Below are 27,488 nucleotides of genomic sequence, written 5' to 3'. Positions count from 1 at the left end.
AGATTTAGTTTACTCTCCATGTAGGTGAACAGTTTAACGGCAACCCTGGGAATAAATGCCACTAGACCTACCAGTGATTCCCATCATCACGCTGCTACTACATCTGAATACAGTTAGGAGGAACTCAGTTGATGATTAGAAAAAAAAGTCAGTTCGTGATTCAGGGAGGACTGCTTTATACTGAGGATTTCAGTTAAGCAGTACTTAAGACATTATCCAGCTAAGTACAGTGAAGACATCATTCTGGCAGCATGAGCAGTGCCATCCAATCAACCCAGTTCAGATGTTTTACACACAAAAGCTAACTATGTGTAAGAGTGGTAATACAAAAGAGGAAGCAAGGATTTGAGACTGAAAATACAAAACACACATAAAAGGTAATTACGTTGTTAGGAGCAATCTGGACACAGTGAACACCAATCACAGCCAGGGTTAACTCTTCAACTCAAGGGCAACCCCTCTGATACAGGGAAATGACTCAAGCTGACTAATAAGTGAAAAAACCCACCAACACTCTCTGGTTTATGGTACTTTTCAGTACTCCTGGGCTAATGGTATCTATATTAATTCTATGAATAATGTGTTTGATAAAGATCACAACAACATTTAAAGCTCTGTGGAAGGCACAGTGCCAAGAGTTAAAAAAGTCAGAAGTCATATGTATGTAAGTTATTACCCCAAGCTGGGACACTGTTATTTTCAATAAAAAATTGTAAAGTGAACAGCTTACCTCTCCTCTCAAAAAATTTAAGATCTAAAACTTCAGTCAAGCTTCAGAGTTAGCACTTTTAACTATTACGAAAAAAAACAACCAACCAACCACAACTGGTCTCAGCCTAAGCAGCTGAGATTTTTCAAGGAGCCTAATGAATGTTTCAGCTGCATTTTGGTTTAAATTAAGTGGCTAATTTAAGTTGGGCTTCTGTGCTAGCTGCTACAGATGGGCAAGCACAGCAGCGCAGGTGCAGAATGGCAGGAACGGATTTTGCATGACATGATTATTCACCGGTAAATGAGTCTGGGGACAGCCCAATACTGCTGTCACTTAAAGCTGTACTGAAGTGCCTGACATGGGCATGTCTAAACACTGACATGGCAGCTCCCAGAGCGATCACCGGTAGTGTGTGGTTAGGAATGGCAAGACTCAAAGCAAAGGAGATCTATTCAGCAGCAGAAATTCTGAATTCTGCTGATACCCTTTTTTAAAATTACCTAATAACTTCCCTTCATATAATTTAATCCTCTCAGACGCTCTTGAGGTTTACTTCCTCCTTCACAAAGCAAACTATTCTCCTTACTGCTTGCAAAACTAAACAAAAGTAGACTGACTGAGTATGAATGTCAAAGTCACCCAGTATTTTCTCAGACACCTTGTTCCTAGTTATGACTCAGGCTACTCCATGCTGAATAAAAAGAATAAAAGATATGAAATAAAATATGAAAGTGAACTGAGGTTCTCTTCTGGTTCCCAGTTGATCAGATTCTTCTGTAAAAATAACAAATCTGAGAGGAAAATATTACACTCCTACTATTACTGGATCAGTCCTGATCTTTTATTTTAGTATGAGGGTAAGGAAAATATACATCTCTATTTGACATTTGCACTGTCAAACCCACATTGTCTGAATAACACCTAACAATTTGCTCAATAAACTCTCTGGGGCATTAAACACACTTGTATTGTGCTTAATGTCCTGGACTCTCACTCTGGCTCCCACACACCACATAAAACAAATAAGAGGTCATAAAGACTTAAAACATTTGAGGAAAAGCAGCAATACATTAGTCTCTCCATCTCAAGCTTAGTAGATATTTGCTGGGATGTACTTCGCACAGATAGGGCTTCAAGTTCAGAGAAAGCTGACTAGAAGATAAAAGGTCCTGATAACCTTCAAAGCTCTGCACCATTGCTGAAAAATGTTCATTTCCCACATAGGTCTCCAATGGATTAGCAGCTTTGTGGTGTGCAAGCCCTCCCCATGGCCTTTCATTATATTTCATAGTCACTTAAGCCTTTTGCTAATAAAAAGACAAAGCCAAGGGTGAGATTATGAAATACCCCAAAGTTAAGCTGAGAATGTTTTAATTAGATGTTGCTTCCTAACAACATTTCTGGCATGGCTCTGGCAATAATAAGGAAAAGAGAATGCTGCAGTTGCTTCTTTTGCTTTTCCCATGACATTGCCTTTCAGAGCCTGCTGCAGAAGATCTGGTTACATGACATGATTGCTCAATTCAGTTTTACACCGAGCACAGAGTTCATTTTGACTCTGGGTTTGGTATGGTGCAGGCTCTGCATGATTAGATTTTGTCTGCTGCTTTTAATTAAAATAATAGAGACAGGTCCTCAAAGAGACTAAGTGAGCACAGCTCTGTCGAAGTGAATATTTACCAAGCCTTCTCCCAATGTCAACAGCAAAAACTCCCTATTAAATTAAAGCTGCGCTTTCTGGGGAAATGCACATCTCTGTACAGAGAAGGTTTATGGCACTTGGAAGCAAGATTCATTCACACTTAAGACCATAAATGCAAACTTCTTTCATGTATTTATTTCTTTAGATGTCTCTTCATTCCTTCATGCTGCAAAGTGCTCTAAGCCTGTGCTCTAGTGTGCTATGTAGCCTGCTTTTACCTTATGAGTCATCTGTGATGGATAAATGGTTTCCTAATATCACTTCTATTATATTCTTCTTCTTCTACAGTATTATGCTTCTTATATACTATATTCTTTCCATATGTAAAACAACTTAGAATCAGTATCAGCTTGGAAAATCTACTTTGATAAGTAGCTTGGGGTCAGTGCCTGATTATCTGCTGTTGCTGAAGCAGGCAAGTTAGTGACATGTACCAAAATGTACAAAACAACAGGTATTTGCCGTGGAAGACATGGAGAGGAGTTATTAATTTTACATTTCCCCTTAAAATTGGACTGGTCTTAAGGCTTTGAATTACATTACACAATAATCTTGTATGTTAAAAAACCATACATCTTTCTAGTAGATTTTCAGCATAATTATCCATTAATAACACTAAAACGATAAAGAGTATACACTTAGACTGTGTTAAAAATGTAGTACAAGGAGCTATGTAAGAGTTTTATCAGGGTAAATTGGAAATCTAAATTAAAAAAATGCATAATGTCACAGAAATTAAATAAAGAAAACAAATGAGTTCATTTTCAATAACAGAAATGCCAATAAAAATATGCACAAGAAATACTATGGCGTGAAAAGCAAAATTAATTAAATCCCACTGTGAAACTTTGCAATGATACATTTGCTAGGTAGCATACAAAGCCGTGAACTTCTCTGAATCAGACATCTCACCTCACGTACAGAACAGCCAGAAATAACGTCTCACATCTGCCAAAGCAGCAATGTACAGCAGTAGTTCACTGCACAATAGGTCACCACCAGTGCTACAACAACCTTCACTTCTCTCCCAATCCATAAGACACATTTTATTGATGTTTCTCCCCAGATCGACGCTGATTTTCTGACTCAAGATGCAGACTGGCTGTAACACACACTCATTTTTTTCCTCAGCAAAATTCCTGGCTTCACTTTTGCCATGGGAACCATCATTCCCAGACTTTGCTTTTATAGTAACAACAGGAAACAAACCCCTTTTCCTCTACAGCAACAGAATCACAATGTTTCACAGGATCACTGCTGCCTTTTCCAGCTGAGCACACTGCCTCCTAACCAACAACTGAAGGGGTTTCACCTTGTTTTCTGAAGAGGCACTGGACCTTCCCCTGTTCTTTAACTTTACCTTTCCTGCCTGCATCAGCTTCTGTCTTAATCGATTTGGAGTAAAACACGGGTCAACAGGAGGGATTACAGCATTTTACAACCCTGATCCGTTGTGCTCCATGCTGAGCCAACAACACTGGGAAGTAATGCAGCAGACAAGAATGTTTTTCAGACACTACTTGTCTCCTCCCTAAAAAGCTGCAATTTAGCAGTAGGTGCCGAAAGGCACAGCAGCAAAGAGAAGAGCTCAGACATTTCATACACAGTATTTTGGACAAGAGAACATTATTTCTTCGCTGTATTCATAACAAATGCTCTTGAAAACGCTGAGTGTAACATAAGAGTGAAAAATAAAAGGAATTTGCTTATTTTATAAAGGTCCCTCTGTGGTTTTGGACACAGCTTCAAATGTTTCTTCATCCATACATAAGACAAACAAGGCGAGTATATGATCATAAAGGAGCATATTCCCTACCAGGCAGTTATGGAGACGTTGTGCTGAGCCAAAAAGTGCCAACCAGCAGTTTCACAAAAAGACTGGCAACACTGCCTGTGAGTGCTGAACTGACCATCAAAATCACACGTGTATCTGCCCTTGGGGGTACATGTGAACACATCCTGACATGTGTGGCAAGGGGGTGAGCAGCTCAGCTACTCAGCACAACACTTGTGCCTCTTCAGGGAGGTGAAAGAATGTGAGCACTGCTGCCAAAGCAGTTCTTACACCACAGACTTTGCTTTCTCTAGTAATGGACTCTGGTTCATCTCAGGAGCTGTGGTCTTCTAATTCAGTGACATTAAAATAATGAACTGCATAACCTCTTATCAGCATGGTACTTCAGATTTTTAGAGTAGTAACAGACTTATTAGCCAAGAATGATTAAATTTAAAATAAGAAACCATTTTCTTCTGTAATATTTCCTAGCAGTAGACAACCTGAAGTGGTTATTTTTTCTTTACGTTCAGAGAAAAAACCCCACCAAGCAGAGCATCCACAACGTTATCGTCCATATTAACAGCATTCTTAAGGGAAGGAACATGTACTTTCATAAATTGCTTTAATTGTGCCTGGACAAAATGAGATGCGTCATTACATGACGCACAATTAGAGCAGTAGGTTAGATTAAAATGACAGTAAAGGGATTTTTTTTTTTGTGTGCGTTTGTGCGTAACACAAATGGAAAAAATAGTTACTTCAATATAGTGTGTGTGTGTACATGCTTTAGCAAAAATAGAAGCCAGATCAGGAAAACAGAAAATTAGAAAGGATTACAGAAAATAAAAGAGGAATCTATACACTAGATAGCCGGTTTAGCTATTTCCACGGACAAAAGCAATTTGTGACTTCAGCAATTTTCCATTTACAACTTTATTTAATTTTACTTGAGTTGTACTTTTGCTCATGGAACTTTTGATTTTAGAACAGATTCCCCTGAGATCTTCTGTCAGGAATTAAGCTTTGTTTCATCTTATTCAGCAATGCATTTATACATTTAGCCACTTAACAAATTTTCATAAGATATAGGAGCATTTGTCAGTTATATCTTTCAATCCCCCACCAGTGTAAAACCAATCTCCCCTGACAGATGCAATAATGAAAGATGTGAATGCCAGAATACATAAAGAAATCACAATTGCATTACTTCTTGGAAAATATTCTTATTAGAACTGTAAGTTAGCATCTATTTTGGTACCTAGGATACAAAACTATGGTTTTCATATATTTTCTAATCACTTATATTCAATTCTGTCAACACGTAAATGAGAGCACATGTTATCTGAAATTACTTTTGTTCACAACTATACAAACAGTTTCAAGTCAGTCTGCAACCACACATTTTATCATCCTGCACAACAGAAATCTCACATTAATATTCAGGAACACAGCAAAATCAAATTCTTCAAAAAGAGAGAGATCCCCTCCTGGCTGAAAAAGCATGACCAAAACGGCAGAGTTTTTTTTTACCATCAAATGTCTCTAACAAACTGTAGGACAAATTTAAAAAAATTCTGCAACCAACAAACCTAATACACAATGTCATCACTAAAAATGTAAAAGGTTACTTTTGGGTTTGGTACACTGGCTGGTCACTCATAAGGTGAAACACCAGAAAAGAAAGAATAGGCCATTCTTCAGTTGCTTGTTCACTGACACCATTAACCATAAACATGGAACAGATGTATCTCAGTCTAGAACGATGTCATAAAACATTCTTAGTACAAAATGTTTCAATAATACTACACTCATTTCTGCCATGCCAATATTCACTAAAACACAGAGATCAGTAAGATATTAGAGTAAAAATGCTATCTAAAAAGGCATTTTATTTATTTTTAAAGTTATTAAAAGCTTCTTAAAGTTCATAGATTTGGAATATACAATGCAATTAAAGCAACTTAAATACAGATAATGTTAGAAGGGGAACAGCATAAGAGCAATCAAAAAATCCCTTCACAGATTTTCAACACTGAGGCATAAATCACTCCTGACTGTTAATCCACTTTTCATGTTTATGCTCCTGATTCAGGCTATTGCAAAAGTATATGTTTACCAATAAATGTACGTACTTAACAAAGTGTATTTACTTTGTTTACTTAAAGCTAGGCCTTATTTTGATGGCATTCTCTGAAATTTGTAACTCTTCTACTACAGCTCTTTGAAGAGGAGACTGCATTGCTGAAGCTGTATCAAATAGCTTCTAATTCTCTTTTGCTAGACCCAAAAGATCTTTAAATTTAGAGCTGAATAAACTGATGGTGAATCCTACTGTTTCTGATACTCCTATGACTGAATTCTGTGAAACGGCCTTATATCAGAAATCACAGCAGATTACATATTGTATTTATGTAAACTGACTGTCAAGATTGTTAAAATGTTTTGCACGTCTTTGTGGCCATTAGAAATCTCAATGCTTCCATTTATTTCTCCATATTTTTTCCTAAATACAGAATTTAATGTGAAACCAGGTGCCAGGTGAAAAATTCTTGGTATCATAAACCTATAGTACATAAGCAAAGACGTCCGAAAGAGATTAATTTCCTAGCATTTCAGTTATGATGATCTAATCTAAAACAATGTACTGCAGCCCATTAATTTCAGAACTTTCTTTTGCATAAAGCTGATAAAATATTATAATGTAGCTCTGGATAATCACAAAGCCGCAGAAGGAGCTTTATTTTAGAATTATATCACATACTTTTTCTAGTAGTAAAATGACATAAATAAATGAGGAGCAGTATAGGTTCGACAGGACAAGAAAAACAGGACTATCAAAACTAAGACTAAATTCTTTTTTACCTACCAAGAGCACAACATCTTAAATAAGCAGAGAACTGAGTATCAATAAGCAACTATTTGGCTGAATTACAAAGCATCAAGTGGCAGAAAATATATTTACTCCAGACAAGCACATATATTTCTAGACAAATAATAAATAGAGACATTTTGTCTCAATATAAAGAAAATCTTTCCCCATTAGAACAGTCAAGCTTGGGAACAGGCTGCCTAGAGAAGTCATGCAGTCCAAGGTTTTTAAAGATTAAGCTGGATAAAGTGCTGAGCAGCCTGGTGGCACCTGAGCTGACCCTGCTCTGAGCATCAGGTTGGACTGGAGACCTTCAGATCCTCACATTCCACCTTGAATCGTTCAGTGGTTCTGTGACATCCATTCTAGAAATACTTTTTAAGTAAGTGGGGAACTCACAGGCACACCAGCTACTGCTTTAGAGGACAGAAGTTTCAGACAATGGGGAACAGAAATAAAAAAGAAATAAAAAAGAACATGTGGAGCAAGTGGCTTAAAGCAAAATAAACCTTTTCATAATTAAATTAGCACCTCTTTAAAGGTAAAATGGAAATAACTATCAAGTAATATTCTCAGATAAAAGATTAAGAATTGGAGAAAAAATATTTGTATACTAGTAAATTATATAGAATAGCTAGTAAATAATATATTCTAGACCAAGAACCACTTCAAACATATTGCACAGGTAGGCTAGTGCACAAAGACAGAGATAGCAAAGAGGGAAGGATACTCTAAATTATTTTAACAAGTGTGTAGCTCCTTGCACTACAGGGCTCCACATAATTAATTAAAAGACAGTTGAGACCTTGGAGATAAACATAAGGTCAGCAAAAAGAACCCTGAACAAACTGAAGGCTCTCATTTATTACTGAATTATAAAAGAGGTTTTAGGCTCTAGCATAAAAGAAATAAGAAGATCTGAATAATAGATGCAGGTATTCATATATGGCCTTATGAATAATTCAGAAAATTTAACATTACAGACTTTTTTAAGGAAAAAAAGATAGCTTCAAAAGCAGAAGGAATAAGGAAAAAAAGATAGCTTCAAAAGCAGAAGGAATAGTGATACCAAAATAACCAGGGAGTAAGAGATGGTTGCAAACAGAAATGTGTTATACAATGAAAGAGAAAAGGAAAGACACCTAAAGGAAGTAAACAGGTAAACAGCTATTCCCTACAACAGTGACACAGGAGTAATGACAGTGAGGGACTGACTCCTTTGAACAGCAGAAGACCTTGCAAGCAAGTCTATCAGCACAGCTCTGCTATCAACACGAACATCAATATTTTTTAGAACATTGAGAACAAAAGAAAGAAGGATAAGATGAAGATATCGAAGAGACTCAGCAAGCAATAAAGATGACAAAAGGATAATGAAATGATTGATGGTACAAACCTTGGTACCATAAAGAATAAGGAGTATAGAATGGGAGAAAACAGTAATGTTACATCATGGGAAGTATTTATGGGAAGATAATTCCTGGACAAGTGAATCACGTATTGTTATTTTCATGAATTTTTATTAACATACTCTATTGAGAGAAGAAACTCTAGAAAATAGCTTGAAAAAAGAATTAGTGAAATGGAGCATATTTTGGGGTGCAGGGAGGCAGGGAATGGGCTTCTTAAAAAGTGAACTTTTTTCCCATCACATTCTTCACAGTACCAAAAAGGAGAAAAGGCTATGTCCCATTTTTGCTTCACAGGTGAGATGGCAAACTAGAACTGCCAGAATCCAGGAATCCAGGCTGGACATGCAGTAAGGTATTTGAACCACATTTCAATACTGAATTCACAAGGCATTTGTCACAATAAGAGTTACAGCCACAAACTTATAGGTGATTCTGAATTTTCTTTGCACAAGGACTGTTAGGTTTTCACTGCACACGAGTGAACAGACCGAACAGCATGATCACCAAACTGATTCATGGCCTACAGATGCTAAATCCAATCCATAAAGGTACTGAGGCAATGAAATGATAAAAATAGCTGATACATGAATACTACCAACTATTAAAAGATATAGAAAAAAACTACAAATCACTTGAAAAAGCAAGACAATGGCATTACATTACTCACCCCTTGTGCAGAACAACACCTGCCATAAAAGTTGACATAAACAGCATCGACACCAAGGCATACATTTTAATTGTCTTTCAGATGTCCTCTATCCACACCAATTGCATCAGAGTCAAATAAGAAACTTTGACCCAATACTGACAAGTAAGATATTGACCATCCAGCGTAGTTCTTTCAAATTGCCAGTTTTCTTCAGCAAAAAATAAGTAATAGAATTTCCACATTTTTTTCTGAGGTTTTATTGAATAGTTTTTCATAGTTTTATTGGAACAAAATCTTGACTAGAACATGTAGCTTAAAATAAGTCGTTTTTGGAAAAAAACCCCACATGAATACCTGTTTAAGTTCAAACAAATAACATAACTTAGGACAATTACATCTACTTTTTCTCTCCAGTTCCTTTTCAAGTCACTTTACGGAATAAATTAATTTAATAGGGCTTGATTTGTTTCTGTAGGATTTTTAGAGGATTTACTCACCTTCTCCCACAATGATCAGCCATCTTATGTCAAGACAAGAGTCACTAACTGAAAGAATGAGATGTCCTGGTACTACCTTACCTTGAAAAGAGACTTTCCAATGGGCAAGAGAAATTTTAAAAGCACACTAGAGAGATTTACAAGGAAAAAAATTACTGAAATAATATGTTTAATTGTTTAGGTGATTTTCTCTGCATCATTCATTTAACAAACACTTAACCAAGGCCACTTTCTTCTTTTTGTCTTAAGCGCAGAAGCATAAAAAAATTTCATGCAGCAAAAATCGACAGAAGTCACAGTGCTATTCTGAGGCAGATGATTAATTTGAATTTAATAAACTCTTATCTTTTTATGTTACACATCCTAACAATGCACTCCATGTAACTATTTATAGCTCAACAATTTTACAGGTCTACCCTGTCAATCCACTGCAATGTACAAAATCTCCAGCCCAGCTGGCCTTATATTCAGTGCACAGACTCTACTTTACAGACTCAAATAAAAATACGGCACAGAAGACATCTAAACTTCCCTCCTCAGGAGCAAATTGTCCTTATCTTGAAAGCAAATTTAAATTAGTTGAATGAGAGTAATAAGCACAGTGTAGAATAAATACAGACAGCAAAGTATCTGGTATTTTTCATTAATATCCCATGCAAGTACATATTACAGTGATAAAAACATATTTTTGTTTTTTTTCAGAGTTGATTAACTGTATTTAACACTGCTGTATTCATTTTCTGAGCATTCCTACTTTATGAGCTGAGCAACTTCGTGTATATTGTGACTTCCATTTTTTTCAAATGCTGCATCACTTCTGGGTACAGGAGGGAACATCATGATTACAAATGAATAAACTTCAGCGTGTGCATGCTGTACTCTCCATTAAAGCTAAATAGAGCAGTTGTGATACAACTGATTTGTAGTTTCTCCTGTAAACAGCAACACACTTAAACAGAGTAAGTTCATTGATCAGCAGATTTATGAAACCAACAGAACAGGAAAGTTCACAGAGGTATAGAAAAAAAAAAAGAAAACAATCAAGAGGGTACAAAAGAGAAAAGGTAGGAAGTAGAAGAAAGTTCAAGTGAGGAAAGGAAGGTATTCCTAGCTTTGCACAATTGCACATTCAACTTAAAGCGACTGAAGGCCCATACTAAGACCTTAAACCATCTTGTCCGGGAGCTGCTTTATGTTGATGACGCCGCCCTTGTCGCCCACACAGAAGTAGCTCTGCAGCGTTTAACATCCTGCTTTGCAGATGCTGCTGAGCTCTTTGGGCTGGAAGTCAGCTTAAAGAAGACGGAAGTCCTCCATCAACCTGCACCTCAGGAAGCCTTCCATCATCCCCATATCACCATTGGCCAGTCAGAGCTTAAATCAGTCCAACAGTTTACTTACCTAGGTAGCCTCATCTCCTCAGATGGTAAGATTGATGGGGAGACAGACAACAGATTAGCAAAGGCATACAGTGCTTTTGGAAAACTCCACAAAAGAGTATGGTGTAATAAACACTTGAAGAAAAGCACCAGGATCAGTGTTTACAAAGCCATAGTGTTGTCTACTCTCTTATACGGTTCCGAATCATGGGTCATCTACCGCCACCACCTGCGTCTCCTAGAACGCTTCCATCAGCGCTGCCTCCGTACAATCCTTAACATCCGCTGGTCTGGTTATGTGACCAATACATCTGTTTTAGAACAAGCAGCAGTCACTAGCATTGAGGCCATGTTGCTGAGAATTCAACTGTGCTGGACAGGGCACATCTCAAGGAGGAAGGACCACCACCTCCCTAAGATCTTGCTTTACGGTGAACTTACCACTGGCTGCTGCAAGAGAGGAGCCCCAAAGAGAAGATACAAGGACTCCCTGAAACAACACCTCAGCCTTGGCCACACTGATCATCATAACTGGTCTACTCTGGCCACAAATCGGGAGGCCTGGAGACACAGCATCTATAACGCTGCCGTTTCCTTTGAGAATGCACGCAGGATCACTCTTGAGGAGAAAAGACAATGCAGAAGGAATCGTATCCTGCTGAGTACACCACCTAAGGAGTCTCTCTGCTGTGCCTTTTGCAATCGGATATGTCTGTCACGTATTGGCCTCATAAGTCACCAGTGTGCCTGTAGCAAACGTGGATAGTGCCTTCCTAAATCTTCATTCGCGAAGCCTGGCCATGACAATTGCACAATATTACTTATACAGACTCAGTTGTGTAACTACTGTTGAGACATTTACCTGTTCTTTTAGATTTAGATGATTTGGAGCCAATCAAGAAAAGGACAGGCTCATTTCATACGTGAATCTAGTCACATGCTTGGTCCTGATTTCAGGTTATGTAAATTACATTAGAAATAACAGAAATATTATCATAATATCCACTGATTTCCATGTGTTTCAGTGTTTCAGTGAGAAATCACAAGCAAGACAAAAGCAAGTCTTATTAAGTTCAACACTTCAATTCTCAAAATTTACAGTCAACTAACACTCTGAAAACACCCAAAGTCTTTGTAGGCATCAATTTTAAATGTTCCTGGCTTGCACTGAGACACTCAAGTCTTTACAGCACTGAAGAGCTTTACCCTCCTTATGGCACAGTGGCCTGTAAGTGCCTGCTGGCCACCACACAGGATGGAGGCCAGGCCTAGGCAGGGCACTGCCACATGGAACTTCTGCAGAAGGTTTAACTCCATGTTCTTTTCATTACTTAAAAGCTCATACTTCTGGTGACTCAGGTCGTCATTTCAATGACAGAAACAACTTACAGCAGCAATTAACAGCAATGTGTGTGAAACTACTAATAGAAGTATTAACACTCTTAATTGCAAATAAACTGCTTTTCTCTCACTCTTGTCTCCTATAAACTGCTTGGTCTAATTAATTTTGTCTAGCTCTTCTCTGTTACTTTGTAGTTTGCTATCAAACAGCGAGGACCCTACATTGTTTCAGTTAATTCTGATGAGAACTTAAACACTGTCCCATTTTATGTTCCTCCATTACCAGGTTATTATTTTATATTTCCATTTTGATTTTCCTTTCAATTTGAATGTTTAATGCAAAATTACCAAGAGATGTAAAAGAATAACCACAGAGAAATACTATATTACAATAGAGTTTACTTGCTAATGCAAGCATGGAGTAGTACATAATTAATTTATCATAAAAATAAAAAAAAAGATTACATCAATTCATATGAGAATTACTGGATGACTGATGAAATAAATGTAACTGTAGTGAGTAAATTATACAAACATGGTCCAAATGGTGTCTGAAAATTCTGAATTCATACTACATGAAAATACCTCATGGTGATTTATTTAACCATTCAAAGAAGAAAAGTCAGCAGTGGTTAACAAAAAAGTTATCTTTTTTGATGTCATCTGCATGCAACAGTTTGTAATTCTGTGATTATCATAACTGTTGTTAAGAACTGAGCGTACAAGAACAATACCTCCACACTCATACACAGTACTTGTTTCCTCCCACTTCTTTTCTGCTGTTCACACTCGTTTCCCAGAAAACTGTTGGGCTCTTGAGTTTGGCAACTGGATAAACAGCGTTTTTCAGCAGAGACATGTACGAAACGAGGATAAATTGATGCAGGAAACGGGATCATGAGACAATGTTCAATTACTATAAAAATAACTTTATTAAAAACAATCAGCCAGAGTAGGAATATCTCTGCACTTCTCCACGTGCCAGTATCCTACCGCTCCTGCAAAAGAAAAGAAAAGGAAGCGCATGAAAAAACAACTTAGTGCTCTACACAGAGCACCGCTAATTTTTCCACACTGCTTACCCTTCTCCTCCGCTTCCAGCAATTACTGGCAGGGCACCATCTCTACCCATTCTAGGCATAGAGGACACAGAAAGATTTAGTTCACTGTCAAAAACATTGATTTTTCTATACAATTGTAATATACATCACAAGTACGCTGTTGTCATGGAGCATTTATTGAGATACTTACCTTCTGCTTTCCAAATCCTTGCATCATTTACTGAATGGGACTTGACATCTACACAGCACCTTCAAGTAGGAAAAGGACAAAGTAACACTGATTCACTCCAGCTGCATAAACGTGGCATAGATTGGGCATTTGGAGCCTCTCCTCCTGTAGCACTATAACTTCAACACACAGTGAACAACCTCCTATTAATAAAAAACCCCCACCCCAGCAGCCTAACAATGGATGCCAAGTTCTCATGGACATGCCCCAGTTGTACTTACTGCTTTAAAACCTCGTTCAAGGTCCTCTCTCAACTGGAAATGCGAAGTCTCACTGGCAAATCTTCTGGCAGCTGTCTCTACCACCACCTTTGACATGTGGATCTCACCTTTGTCCGGCAAGGCTTGTTTCAGTTACTGTCTACAGATTTTTGCATCTGGTTGAACTGCAACTGAGCCCAAACAAGGCAAAATACACTGCAAGTCATCTAATTACATTAGCATACCCTTGTGGTGTTGGTTTTAACAATTCCTCAAGCTCAGTGAAACATTTACCTAAATACCATATTTAAAATGCAGGTTATGAACTGACTGGGTATAAGGTCACATTTAAATACACAGCTGTCTGTTCAGTGTTGAAGCCATCCAATTACCCGTATTTCATGATAAAAAGTGTTTACCTCTGAGATACACCAGCCCTGCAGGTGTCTAGGGCACAAGCCTAATCTCAAACCAGAATGCACCATGATATGTGTACACAGAGATATAATACAGCAAAGCCCCTCTGTATGTAGACGAGATGCTGTGTCCTCGGTTGAAACCCAGCCTTGAAGCACACATCCTTTCTCCCTGAGGCGCCAAGACAGCATGAATGTTCTTGAAGCTGGCATCATCATGCAGATGAGGCTCGTACCTGGCACTAGGAGGTACACAGAAACTTACCAGGAGGCTTATACACAGTAGCTATTTTTGAGGCTTCACAAATTCTTTCCTAATCCACAGATAACACTTGGACCTTACCAGTACCCCATAATCAGCACATAACGAAACCCAGTACACATTCACCCTGGAAGAGACAGACTAATGGTTATATGTAGCACTATGGATGATACATACTCACTTCTATGGACTGATACCTCAGTGCAACCAGTGCCTCCTCCCAACCTGGCCCCCATGAAAACAGAGAAACCCAGACCAACTCTGGCTTTCTAAACTTGTCAGTATACTGTGTTATAAATTTTTTTTTAATTTTTTTTTTTTTAATTTCTGCAAGTTCCATCGCAAATGATCAGAAAGTTCAGTCAGAGAGAGCAGCAGAAATCAAACACTGAAGAAAGTCACCAAAGTTACATATATTAACATTATTTTATCCACCCAGTTCACAGTTACTATTCTGATAAAGCATTATAGGCAATTAACCACACATAAGCTAACCACATGGTGAATCTTAGTCTTGCCATTTAAAAAAAACACAAGTTAATTCAACTCAGTTCATTGCCAATACAGAAAATGAAGATAAATTGGAAAAATGATATACAAAGAAAAGTAAAGACAGTAGCTCTGCACCAAGATGGTAGCTACGTCACAAAACACTCAGGTAAAAATCTCTCCCTCTCAACTAAACCATATGCCCCAAACTGAGCCAAGATGTGAGGCAGCCTGCAACTTATTCACCAAATGCATGCTTTCATTTAAGAGGCATGTTTTCCTAAACAGGTACAACCACTGGCAGAGCTTTCTGCAGCCCCTGAGGAACCTCTGCTTCCTCTGTTACTCTTAGAGCACACAGACATCAGCTGATCCTATAAAACCTCTCTTCTGGTGCTCATGTCTCTTTTCTCCAGAGATGATAAATGACTCGTCTTCCCAGCTAAAAGAATCCAGTGGAAAGAGCTGAGGACCTCAAGCCATTTCATGCCTAAGGATACTATTGTTATTTTGCAGCATACTTAAAAAGGACAGGTATTTCATAAAGCAAACAGAAAGACAAGGTCCCAGGAGCAAAGCCTTTACTGAATTTTTGAAAGGTCCCAAGAGCAAAGCCTTTACTGAATTTGAAAAGATAAAATCAGAAGAAGGTAATGAAAATTTGGGGCAGGATGAAAAACAAAGGGATTCAAGGAGCGATGACAACGACAGCAGTAAACATTTCAAGTATCAATGCCTATCAAAATAGCCCTTCTTAGTTCTTCATGAATTTACTGAAGGAGTACAGATGAAATATTTTAAATGTTTATGATCAATAACAATATAATTATTAGACAGATATGCTTTCATAATTCTGAGGGATGACTGTAATCTAGTAATAGATTTTGTGCAAACAGGAGCATAAAAATATTCAGTGTGCCATATACCAGAACAAAATCAACTTGCTTTATGCTTTTAGAAAGGAATATGGGGAAAACTGAACTTTATTTTTTAAACATAGATCCTTTAGAACACATACATTCTTTGCTCATGTAATTGAATGCTCATCCTCCCTTCCAGTGAGGACTGGACCATTACAGGTTTTCATAACAGATAAGAGCTGCTAAATGGTAACTAAGACAAGGACCATCCATGCACACCCTGGTTATTTATTTTCATTATCTGGCTGCTGCTACAAGACATTGAGTTTCGGAGGAGAGCTCACCAGCTCCACATTTTTTGAGGTGTGCAGGAACTAATGAACTTTACCATTTTATTTTATTTCTTGCAAACAGGTAAAAATACAAGGTTGTTGCAGTCCTGCTTATCCTGCCCATCAGCAAAACCAACTTCTGCAGTTGGAAAAAAAAATCAAAATGCATCTGTCACAGTGTATGACACAAGGTCACAGAGTCCATTTGGTTAACTGGATCATGTGTTCCCAGAGCCTTAGGTACACACTATCACAATGAGGAAGGAGTGAGAATCAGCACAGTGAAAATACAGCATGCACCATCCTCTCCAGTAGTAACAGCTGGTCAGAGTACAGAGAACTGAATACATTTCACATTGTAGTCCTTGCAAGGAGATATATAAATTTTACTAGGATCCCATTCTTGAGTTACTTTATTGCTCTGCTCAATTAAATGCTATTTAACAATTTAGCACTTACAAGGTATTGTGTATCATTCATACTCCATTGATTTCAGTGAAGATTCTTCTGTTTTTTTCAAGAAAAGATAAGTAGTACTAAGGAAAAATAATAATTTTCTGTATAAGGCCTAAGTATAAAGAAGTTAAAAGTAGTGACTAACTAGAGCAACCACTACATAATTTTTGTAATTCCCACATGGGGAGATTCAGGTTATCGCATCAAAATTGTTTACCATTGTTAGTGGTTTAACTGCCAAGCAGCACAAGGATGAAGACTACTTCATGTTATGACTGTACTTCCATCAAAACTGCAGTAACCTGGCTGTTACACTTTATCGGAGCATTTTACTTTCAACTGTATCCATCATAAATTAGTGCCACAGAATAAAAGATAAAGATTCTGGATCATCAGATTAGATGGTGTGGGGGAATTGCTGAAACAGTCATACTTGTTCATGTGTTGTAGCAGGTTATTCCAATACTCATTCACCATCACGTTTCATCCTTTAACATGCCTTTACTCATTCGCAGTGTAAGAAATTAGTAAAACAGATAGCTCCTTGTCCCAGGTACTGACTTGCAGTTCAGAACATTCATTTCCAAAGATCACTCTCAGGCTCTTTGAGCAACCTTTGGTTGCTCTCAGGCAATGATTTTACTCAGCAGCTGGGACAACATGCATGAGGTCAGTTGGCACAACTCAGCTTTCAGCTGCTACCTGTTGCACCTAAGTGACCACGTTTGCTATCAGAGAGATTTGGCTTCAAAAAATTTTCCATCGGAAAAATAAACCATTCAGCCCTGAAGTGCAGTTAAACCACCTAGGTCAAAAAATGATAGTAAGCTGTACGTACTTGTATCTAATGCTATCTAATGCTAACAATACATCCCTTAGTTTTTTCATTGAATAAAAGCTGTTTCTTTCAAGATATACAATCTCTTTTGCTCACATAAACATTACCAAGAGCCACCCTGCTTTCCATTGATGTGAAATTGTTGATACAATTAGTAGCTTTCCAGTTTGTAGGAACACTGAGGCAACTTTTATCTAGTTCTGTGTTGGAAATTTAAATAAAACCCCACGCATCACCACTGTTGAGACACCAGGGACCATGCAGACACGTGTACCAACACAGACCAGGTGCACTGCCCTCCTGTGTGAGCTGTGCAATGTTCTCTCACTCACCACCGTGCTCCCTTACGAGGAACCAGGGACTACAGGCAAGGAGACAGTGAGGTCTGCACCCTCTTGAGAGGAAAAAATAGTTTCTATGTTACTGAAAGATATTCCCCAGAGAGCCAAGGAACCTAAATGCAGAAAGCCTGACAAAATTTACTGTAACCAAGAATCTAAAGCACAGACAGATTAGAAGACCTCACACAATGCCTCTCCAGTAGATCACATCAGAGATGGAAGTGGAATTGAGTAAGTATCAGACAAGACTTTTTTTTATTTTTTTCTTTGAGATACTAGAAAGCATAAATCATTTCCTTATCACCAGAAATTTCATAAAACTTGAGCCACTCCAATCACAATACTTAAATCCACATTTTTAAGGACATAGTGTCCCTTGAACACGTACTTGGCTTTCATTTAATTCAAGAGGAGCTGCACATGAATACATCAGAACTGCACATTAGTTGCTACATTTGCAACAATTTAAAACAGATATGCCACGTTAATATGCCTGCCTTCATCTCTGCTATTCATACAAAGAAGCAGACAGTGCAAACCAACATCAGCAGCAATATTAAAGTGTCAGGTGTTCAAATTTTGTAATGCACAATACTGAATATTGTATGGAACATAAACCTGAGAATACCCAGGTGGGGAAGGGGGTGTGAGACCATGAGAGAAGTTAACACAAAAGTCAGCGTGGTACATAAACTGAACACATAACTCTTGTTCTCAAAGTAGTGTGTGTGAGGACTAAGGATCTAGTAGGAAGCAGATTTCAACAGGTAATGGAAAAGCAGTGCATACAGCCTTTACTGAGCTCTGGAATGGGCTGCCACGGGAGCTTGTGGGGGAAGACAGGTTCATAAAAGCACACACAAATTCATGGAGAACAGATCCCTAACAGGACAGTAAAAGTACTGGGTATGTATGCACACTTCAATGATCCTTTATTGTCTAGCAAAAAAAAGCGGAATGACTATCCTTCTCTGCTTTCCTTGGCAAAAACTACACACTAAACTAGATGTGTAGTTAGTGTACATTTCATCTGTCCCCTGGGGCACCCCTACAGACAGATGTTCCTACCTATGTGAGATTTCAGCTTTGTCTACTGTGGAAGGAGTTCAACTTTCCCTGGCAATCCAGATTTACATGGTTTTCAAGCAAAATTTCTGGAAGATGATGATGGAAATGGAATTTCTAAGGAAACTGAGTCCACAAATACAACGAAAACATTAGAGTGTTCCCTGAATCATGTACAAACAAAGCTAAACTTTGAAGCATCTACACATTGTTATTTTTTGTAAATGGAAAACACTCTTTGCACTAATTGCCATTATTTTCTACAGTACAGAAGTAAACTCATCAAAGAGGCTTTGCATGAGTGCCCCTAATTTGATGAGTATATTGTCACCAGTATTATTATGTAGAGGGTGGGGATTTGTACTTTGCATACATGTACAGTAATGATTCCATACATGCTCACACTTCCTAAAGTAAATCTTCACAAAGACTAGAGGAGGATTTAGGAAGCACAAGCATTTCACTTTTGAATACGATTCTGCACCTTTATTTTTCTAGCCCACAGAAAACAACTTCAAGCCTCATTTTAGGCTGCTTTCATCATATTTTCAGGCTTGAGACAAAAGATTCCATTAACTTCTATACCACCAGGATCTGTTCCAATATTAAATAAGAATATCTGAAAGTTACTCATACGAGAGGACTACTCTGAACCAAGACTTCAGGGACTGGCTTTAGTCCAAGCCTTAAAGAGACGTCTTAAGAAAAAAGAGGAAACTAAAAGACTAGAAATAAAGTTAAAATAATTCAGCTTTGCCTCCTGAGTAACACTTTTTTGCTTCTTATGGAAAGGTTCACTGTAAGAATCCAATACATCTATATTCTTTATCCAGTTTCTTTTATGTATATGCTTGTCCTTCAACTTGTATGCCTCAAGACTGCTGCTCACAATTTAAGTTAAGCAGGAAAGCCGGGATATGTACAGAGCCTTTAAAGTAACCATTTCCCAGTTGTGCTTGTCCACTAAGTCTGTGAAAACACCTGGCACTTTCCAAGATTCATATAAAATGAAATGAAAAACAAAACTTCTGGAGATCACAAAACCAGTTCTCTAGAGAAAACAGTGCTCTAGGTATGACACAAGTCCAAAAGCAGAAGAAAAAAATCCTTCAACCTGCTGGCTATCCTCTAGTTAATGCAGCCTGCCACACAGTTAATACTCATCACCGTATTGGTTTCTTGACAATTTATACTTAACTGGTCAGTAAAATCCCCATATTGCCACTTAAAATGGATAGGCTATCAGACTCTTGTTTTTAAAACCTAAAAAAAATTAAGTAAAACTTAACATAGGGAAACAATAAAATAAAAGTATTTTTTTAATTACTTAAATAGGAATTTGCAAGCTTTTTATTATAGTGTTTTCAGTCATATTTAATGGTTTATCCAAGCTGTTTTTATACATAGGAGGCAACAGACCAGTAACTGCTAAGGACAAGTCTCAGCTTCCTCAAGGAAGTTACCTGTGCTCTCTGAAGATCACCAGCTGAGAGATGAAGTGGTGACCTGTTAAGCCTATCATTTCATTAGGCTACGAATACACCAAAGAGCAGCAACTCAGCCAACAGAACTTAATATTTTCCTTTCCAAAATTGTAAGAAGCAATTATTCACTCCTGCTTTAGCTTTTTCCTAACCAAGTTAACTTATTTCACTGAATTACGGATCTTTGTCCTTTTTCTTTGACTTGAGATGAATATGTTTCTTATTATTACAAGATTGATTCATTATTGAGATGAAATGTTTCTTATTAAACCTAGTTAAATTTAATATTGTAATCAATACCAAATTCTTTAAAAATAATAACAAATTCTAATTTAAAATTTACTTTTCTTTACATGAAAATAGGCATTAACTCTACCCTAAAATCTTATATGGAATATTATTCCTCATTTGTCATGATATGGCCACATAACGTTTACGTTATGTTTCATTAAATACCAATGAAATACTAAAACATTATTATGAAGTTTTTAAGCTCTATAGCAGTGGACAAGAGAAAAATTAAACCTTCATATTATTTCAAATGTAATAGGTAAAAATAACAGGAACCCAATCCAAAACCCACTGATGGAAGTCATGAGAGTCCTCCCCTTAACTTCATGTTCTTTGGTTCTTCAGGTACCAAGACAAATATGAGAAGTGAAAGGAAGAGAAATTAAAACTTACCCATGAATTCAATTCCTAAATGGTCTGCTGTACCCACGAAAGCATGTAAAAGAAAAAAGAGAAAAGAGACGGAAATGTTAGAAACAGACTAAAATGCAAATATAACCTTTATCATCAGTGGTATCATTCAGTATTTCTGCGGCAGTGCTGCAAGATGCAATGTGGGGTCAGGGGCCTGCTGGCTGGGTACTGGTCCAAATGAAAGGCACAGCCCTGCCCTTTGAAGGGCAATCCTAAGGCAAGAATTCAGGGCACTCAACTGTCACAAGAAGGGAAGTGTATTTGGGGAAGGAGAGGAACGCCTTTACTTTATATTTAACTAAGTGCCTCAAGCCAGTCACCTAAAGGGATTTCATTTTCTCATCCTCCTGAAACTCCTCTCTCAACATGCTAACTACTGCCATTAGTTAGACAAGGTTCTTGCTTTCATTTTCTCTGACAGAGATCAAAACCTAAAGAGATGAATGGAAGGCTTTTACTGAGTTTTGCAGCTCTCATCATAGCACAGCAGCCACACTTGCACCCAACGTGACTGCAGATCTGCTAACTGCTGTACAACAGAAAATCTGACTTCAGGAAAGAGCAGCCAGGTTCCCTACTTAGCCGTGGGACAGGTATGATGCAATAATTTCAAGACATCTAGAACTGAAGCAAAAATGTTAACACTTTTAGAATATTGACTGAATTACTACACGGACCTCTAAACATCTCAGGACTCTTTTTTCACATGAGAAATTAGGATATATGTCTTTAATGGACAGATGTTTTAGAGCGAATGTGATTTAAATTTACATAAAACAGTCATTCAATTTTAAGTCATTGGGAAATATTTATCAGTTGATACACAGTTAAATAATTAAATAATACACAATTAAATAAACTCTCCATCCTGCAGGGGCAGGACTACAGAAAAAATGTTAACTGACTTCTCAGAACTGAGTGTAAAAGGAGGCGTAGTTTCGAGTCCAGACTGTGGAAGGTCAGAAACTCAGAAAGGCAGCAAAATGCAGTTCTCTCCCACACTAGACTTGAAATATTTTGCTTTTCCTTAAAAGGTAACAATTGGCTTTATAAAGAACAAAGAAGGTTTGTTTTGCTTTGTTTTGTTTGGGGTTTTTCCGCCTGATGAAAATGCAGTATTTATCTTCAAAAATATAATAAAAGATAAATATTTTAACTATTTTTTTTCCTTAATGCAGCACAGATTAATATATGATTTTGCCAAAGTTTCCAAGTGCAATGTGTGTGGAGAGGAAAGCAGTAGGAAAAGAGCACAGTGGGTACAGGAAAGACTGATATGTTGGCTCATGCTTGGAGCTGAGAGGTACTATTGGGAGATTTGTGAAACATTTGGTCCCATTAACTAATGTACTGCAACTTTCAAAAGTCCACTTAAGAACTAAGAACTACACAGTAAATAAAAAGGTTTTCTAAACTACACACACAGTTAAACATTTTACTTCACTGCCAACTCTGGTACCTGTGACGAGACTGTGGAATATTTGTGTTTCTGTTGAAAATGCTGGAAGTGTTCACCTTTTACAACCTTTCAATCCTTCAAGGAGAAGGCATCAAGCATCAGCTCAGTTCATTTAGCATATAAATCTATATAACAGTTGCTAAACCCCATATTTATTTTCATGCAGAAGACACAATAGGCATCTCAAAAGAAAACAACATAAGATGATGCTATATAGCATAAATACCTCATTAGCATGGTGTTAGGGAAGGCATATTATGCATATTTGGTGACACCCACACAAATCTTTCCATTTGGTATTAAATAGGTAATTAAAAATCACAGATATATGTATCCCACATTATAATCTTCTAATCTGTGTTCTTGCATTCATGTGCAAATGTCATGTACAAACATCTCTAGTACGTATGACACAGAAATATAATTTTCATAAGAACACGAGATCAGATATATCAAAAGTGCATTAAACATACTGTATTCACTGAGATTTGTAGCTTGTTTTTTCCCCTCTAATTTTCTGTACCTGTGAAATCTGCAAATATTGTCTACATGCAATTCACATCTTTGCATCCTTCTGTAAATTAGATCAAAATGCAGTTGAAAACTGCTTACCTTAAAAAATGATAAGAGAGATCAAAGCACCATAATCTGGTCTCCAAGGAACTAAGGATATTGACACATGAAGAAAGATCATGCAATATCATCTTTTTAAGTCTATTCAGAACAGCTGAAAAAACAATCCTCCTTTCCTAACTGGGCTATACATGTTCTCTACATGTTTTCCATTTGCAGCCTGCAATCTCCTCTTTGAGTTCACCAACATGGTTAAAAACCACTTCCTCAAAGAGTGTGTACAAAATATTTCTTTAAAAAGATGAAAAAAAGCGTTTCAGTTCACAGTTGAGTGGCTCATACATAACTGAGAGTTAAGGGTATACGCAGCCTTCCTGGGAAATGTGCTCAACTGAAGAGGGTGGGAACATGTCAGGTTATTTATTTTAAATATCTCATGTGCTTGGAAAACAACTTCAGCAACCAGCATAATAAATATTGCTGGCAAAGCTGATTTACCCAGATTACAATGAAAGGATGTCCAATGGGATAAATCTTTACAATAAAATATCTAGGCTGCCAATCATTGAGCATAGTTCAACAAGCTCTGTGAGCAGCTATTTGGGAATAGAAAACATTGAAATTGTAACTCTTGCAGATGTAGCACAGGCTGGCACTGGTTATGACCACCATCGGGCCGGCCCTTGGTGAGCAGGACTCAGTCCAGAGATTACTCTCACTTGCGCCTCTGTGGTGTAAATAAATGATTCTGCAAGCTCCAGTTTTGCAGATGGGTTTCCCCCTCTTAACAACAGCAAGAAACTCTGTCAGCAGGTCCATGTGAGACACAGGCATGGTACCGGGAATTACACAGCAAGGGCAATGGGGGGAAGTGAGCTGTGGTGGTGACCTGAGGCTGAACCAAACACTCAAATGTGAAGTATCGACCCTGGCATGCCATTGTGTGACAAAGAACTGTTATATTGCTACACAGCCATAGTACACAAATGACAAATTGCCTGCAGAGCACTCCCCTGGACACAGCAAGTGGAATGCTAAGTAATTCACCATCAAGAAATGCCAGTTTCTTTAAGGGTTCAGTTAAAATAAATGTATATGAGAGCTATTAATGTGCTGAAGCGTGGGTGCTGCTCCACAAGATGGGGTCATTAACCAAATAATGCAACAGTATTTTATTTTTGTTATTGTGATTTCTTCTTTCTGTTTGGTATTGTTATGTTTTTAGAAACTAATACATTTTTCAGATAGGAAGATCACTCACTTTTATATTTTATTTTATGAATAAATAAATCTGTATTTTCCTGTTGATGTGGGACAAATACTGTGCCTTATAGTCCTTGCATTATGTAAATTTGTTGCTAGTATTAAAGCTCTTTCAATTTATACTTTATAAATACATAAACACCTGGGAATACTCGATAACAAGGATGAGAAGATTAATTTGCAGTCACTAATTGATTAATTTATTAGTGCTTCACAAAAAAACATACAGCCTTGTGTATGGATTGTGGTTTGCTGGAGCTTTTTTCTTAGTCATATTAACACTATCAATAGAAATATAAACTCAACATATAAATCTAACTGATTTATAGATGAAAAATCTTGGACATGAAAGTCCTCATTGTAAACCACTACAGACATTTTAATCTGTTCTAAGGATAAGTTGACTTTGGCATCAAGACAGCTTTAGGAAATCAGTGCAACAGCAAAGTATTTTCCTCTGCAAATGAAATTTATCGCTTCCAATAAACTCTGAAGATTTGTTAAATTGTCCTTGGTAGATTATTGTCTTGAACACAAAATGCAACATGGTAATATGCTGCAAGCTACCCTGGGACAGCTCAAGTACTCTGAACAGATTATCTGTCTGGAAGGAACAGGACAGAGTCTAACTCCTAAGTATTAGACCAATAAAACTTGGTCAGAAATAAAGAAAAAACCTTCAGTTCCAAAGACAGCTAGATTAGGATACTACCTAAAGATACCAACTGCTGCTCTCTTATTTGTTATGTTTTATTGTTTGACAGTAGGCACTTGTCAGCCTATCTGTATATTTAATGAAGTTAAAACTATAACTGGTTACAAAAAAAAAAAATATATATATATGAAAATATAGATTTTTTTGAATCCTCAAGTCTGTTATTTTTTGGTGCTTCACTTTGCATGTGATCACATAGAGTAATGGGACAAGGGATTTCTCTATTCAGTAGGAATTGCTCCCATTTTCTCTCTACATTGTAAAAGTGACTACTAACGTTCTCAGAGGCTGATTTATTTTTTAGTATCAAAAAGAAAAAGCAACAGCATGTATTAATGTATTTTAAAAATCTCAGTTATTGAAGAACACAAAATTTGATTTTTTGCTGTTTGTTTTAGAGAAATTCTAGTAATTTGTTTCTGTCATTAATTTACACAAAAGTACTCTTCAAAACATTTAGGGGTGGGAAAACTGATTACGGCTGTTCAAGAGGATAAGAAACATAAAAGCAAGATAGTTCAGCTACTGATTTTTCAAAGTATCTTCTCTGAAAGACATAACAGAAAATTCCCTCTGTCAGACCTTTAAAATTGGACCAAACTAAATCCTGAGAATGACCTTGAATCAGCTAGTACCTAGAGCCTCCTTTTACCCCCTCTGACAAAAAGGACTACTAAAATTTTCCCAGATAAAAATTTTCCTGCAATAGGTAATATGGTTCATTACACCTTAACCAGTGTAATAGTAAGCATACAGAATATATTGTTAATTTGCCCCACCTATGGCAAAACACAATAATGAAAATCATACATACACACAACCCTTACAAGATATCTGGTCTGGTTTTGACAAAATTATAAATCCCAGTTAAAGAAATGATAACAAGGAAAGAAAGATTACTGTAAATCTATAAAATACTTTACAGTCTGCTATATTCTCAGTGTAAACAATGAGAAAAGATTTACATTCTGTAAATAACGGTATAGATACAATTAATTTTATTTTAAACCAAATTAAAGTCCTCAATCTGCAAGAACAAATATTGAAGACAATGTGTAAAGGTTAATTGCTTTATTAGTTTCTTTCTAAAGGGAAAAAAAATGCACAGGGGGGAAAAAAACTAGGCTTGCTGTGAGTATTTGTATGGCTCTGAAGGGACTATAATACAGCCTCAGGACAGAATTCTGCCCCTTCCCCATCAATTCCATAACAAAGGAAAATTTGAAAAACATCCAGCAAAGCCTCTAGTTATATAAATTATACACAGTGCTGAATAATGGAACAAACTGTTGATTTTCTTTCCCTTTGAGTGATTAAAGCCTGTGGATGTGGTTTTCACCACAAAAGTGGAAAGACTGTTTATAACTTCTGCAAAAAAAAAAATAGCCACGCTCCCATCTTCAGGTTCAAGAAAAGTTGGAAATTTCCACTATTTACCTCACCTGCAGCATGCAGACTCAGAGGATTAAACCTGCCTCTTTTCTATCACTTTTAAGACCTTAAACTATCATCTCTGCAGCTAACAGACTAAGTTACTTCTCTTTGAGGCATTATGTTGGATATTAATGAAAAGAGCTTAGCCTCATGAAACAATCTCTACTGACACTAACAATATTGTAAATCAGTACAGGTTTTTACTACTATAGCTATAAATTCAGCAGAACAAATATGTCTAATTTCAAATAAATGAAGAGTTTATTTAAATTACCCTATTAAGCTTACTAAACACCTGAAGAATGTGTTTAAGAATTGTATTAGATCCAGGCCAAAATGTTTAGGAACAGGTGTCAGACAAATGCAACGTTTTATTTTTCTCTGAATAACCCATTGTTTTCAGCAATGAGATGAGAGAGCAGGTAAATATTAGCTGCTGCTATACACAGATATATTTTTGCTTATTTACTTAGCATTCATAAATCAACAGAAGTGTTCAACACGTATAAAGATTTCAATTCATCCCAGAATATCAGCATATAAACAGTGTGTCCACACAGAACACTTTGTCTCCAGTCAGACAACTTGAAGATGCTTTCCTTTTTTATTTCCCAGAAATGTAATGCAGTTTCTATGAATATTAGTAACTACATCAAATGTAAATGAAGCTGCTCCATAGACCTCATAGCTCATGGTGACAAGGTTATTTATGAAGTGTTCTCTAAATATATCTTGAAAATGATAAATCAGTGTGATCACTCTGAGATCAACCTCCCCTGGTACAATGAGACTGCAGTAAACATTGCACATTATAGTCTGGTTACTTGATTACTGATATTAGCATAAACTATTATAACCAATGATTCTGACAGACACTCCTAGAAAAAAAAAAATCAAGATTTCTCTGATATTATGCATTTTTCACAGATCAGTAAACCCCTGTATTAGCACTGTAATTGCAAAACCTG

General features: G+C 37.1%; 1 protein-coding gene and 1 long non-coding RNA gene across 3 annotated transcripts in view; both read right to left on the bottom strand.

Annotated features, from left to right (window-relative positions):
• NRG3 (neuregulin 3) overlaps positions 1-27,488 on the bottom strand; it is a 367,735-nt gene that overhangs the window by 47,846 nt on the left and 292,401 nt on the right. Inside the window, exon 4 of one of the 2 annotated variants that reach the window (XM_032695055.1) lies at positions 21,056-21,082. In XM_032695055.1, the coding sequence (XP_032550946.1) occupies positions 21,056-21,082 (27 nt within the window). The remainder of the gene's footprint in view (positions 1-21,055; positions 21,083-27,488) is intronic. The other variant, XM_032695056.1, reaches the window with a different exon arrangement.
• Positions 13,161-15,793, bottom strand: LOC116790265. Its single transcript, XR_004358296.1, has 3 exons — positions 13,590-15,793; positions 13,421-13,471; positions 13,161-13,336 (listed from the first exon to the last, which is right to left on the bottom strand). It is a non-coding gene; the product is annotated as an uncharacterized LOC116790265 (long non-coding RNA).

The sequence above is a fragment of the Chiroxiphia lanceolata genome, chromosome 8, assembly GCF_009829145.1.
Source record: "Chiroxiphia lanceolata isolate bChiLan1 chromosome 8, bChiLan1.pri, whole genome shotgun sequence".
In the NCBI taxonomy this organism is placed as follows: Eukaryota; Metazoa; Chordata; class Aves; order Passeriformes; family Pipridae; genus Chiroxiphia; species Chiroxiphia lanceolata.
The sequence above is the reverse complement of the archived record's forward strand: the minus strand, read 5'-3'. Positions and strand labels throughout refer to the sequence as shown.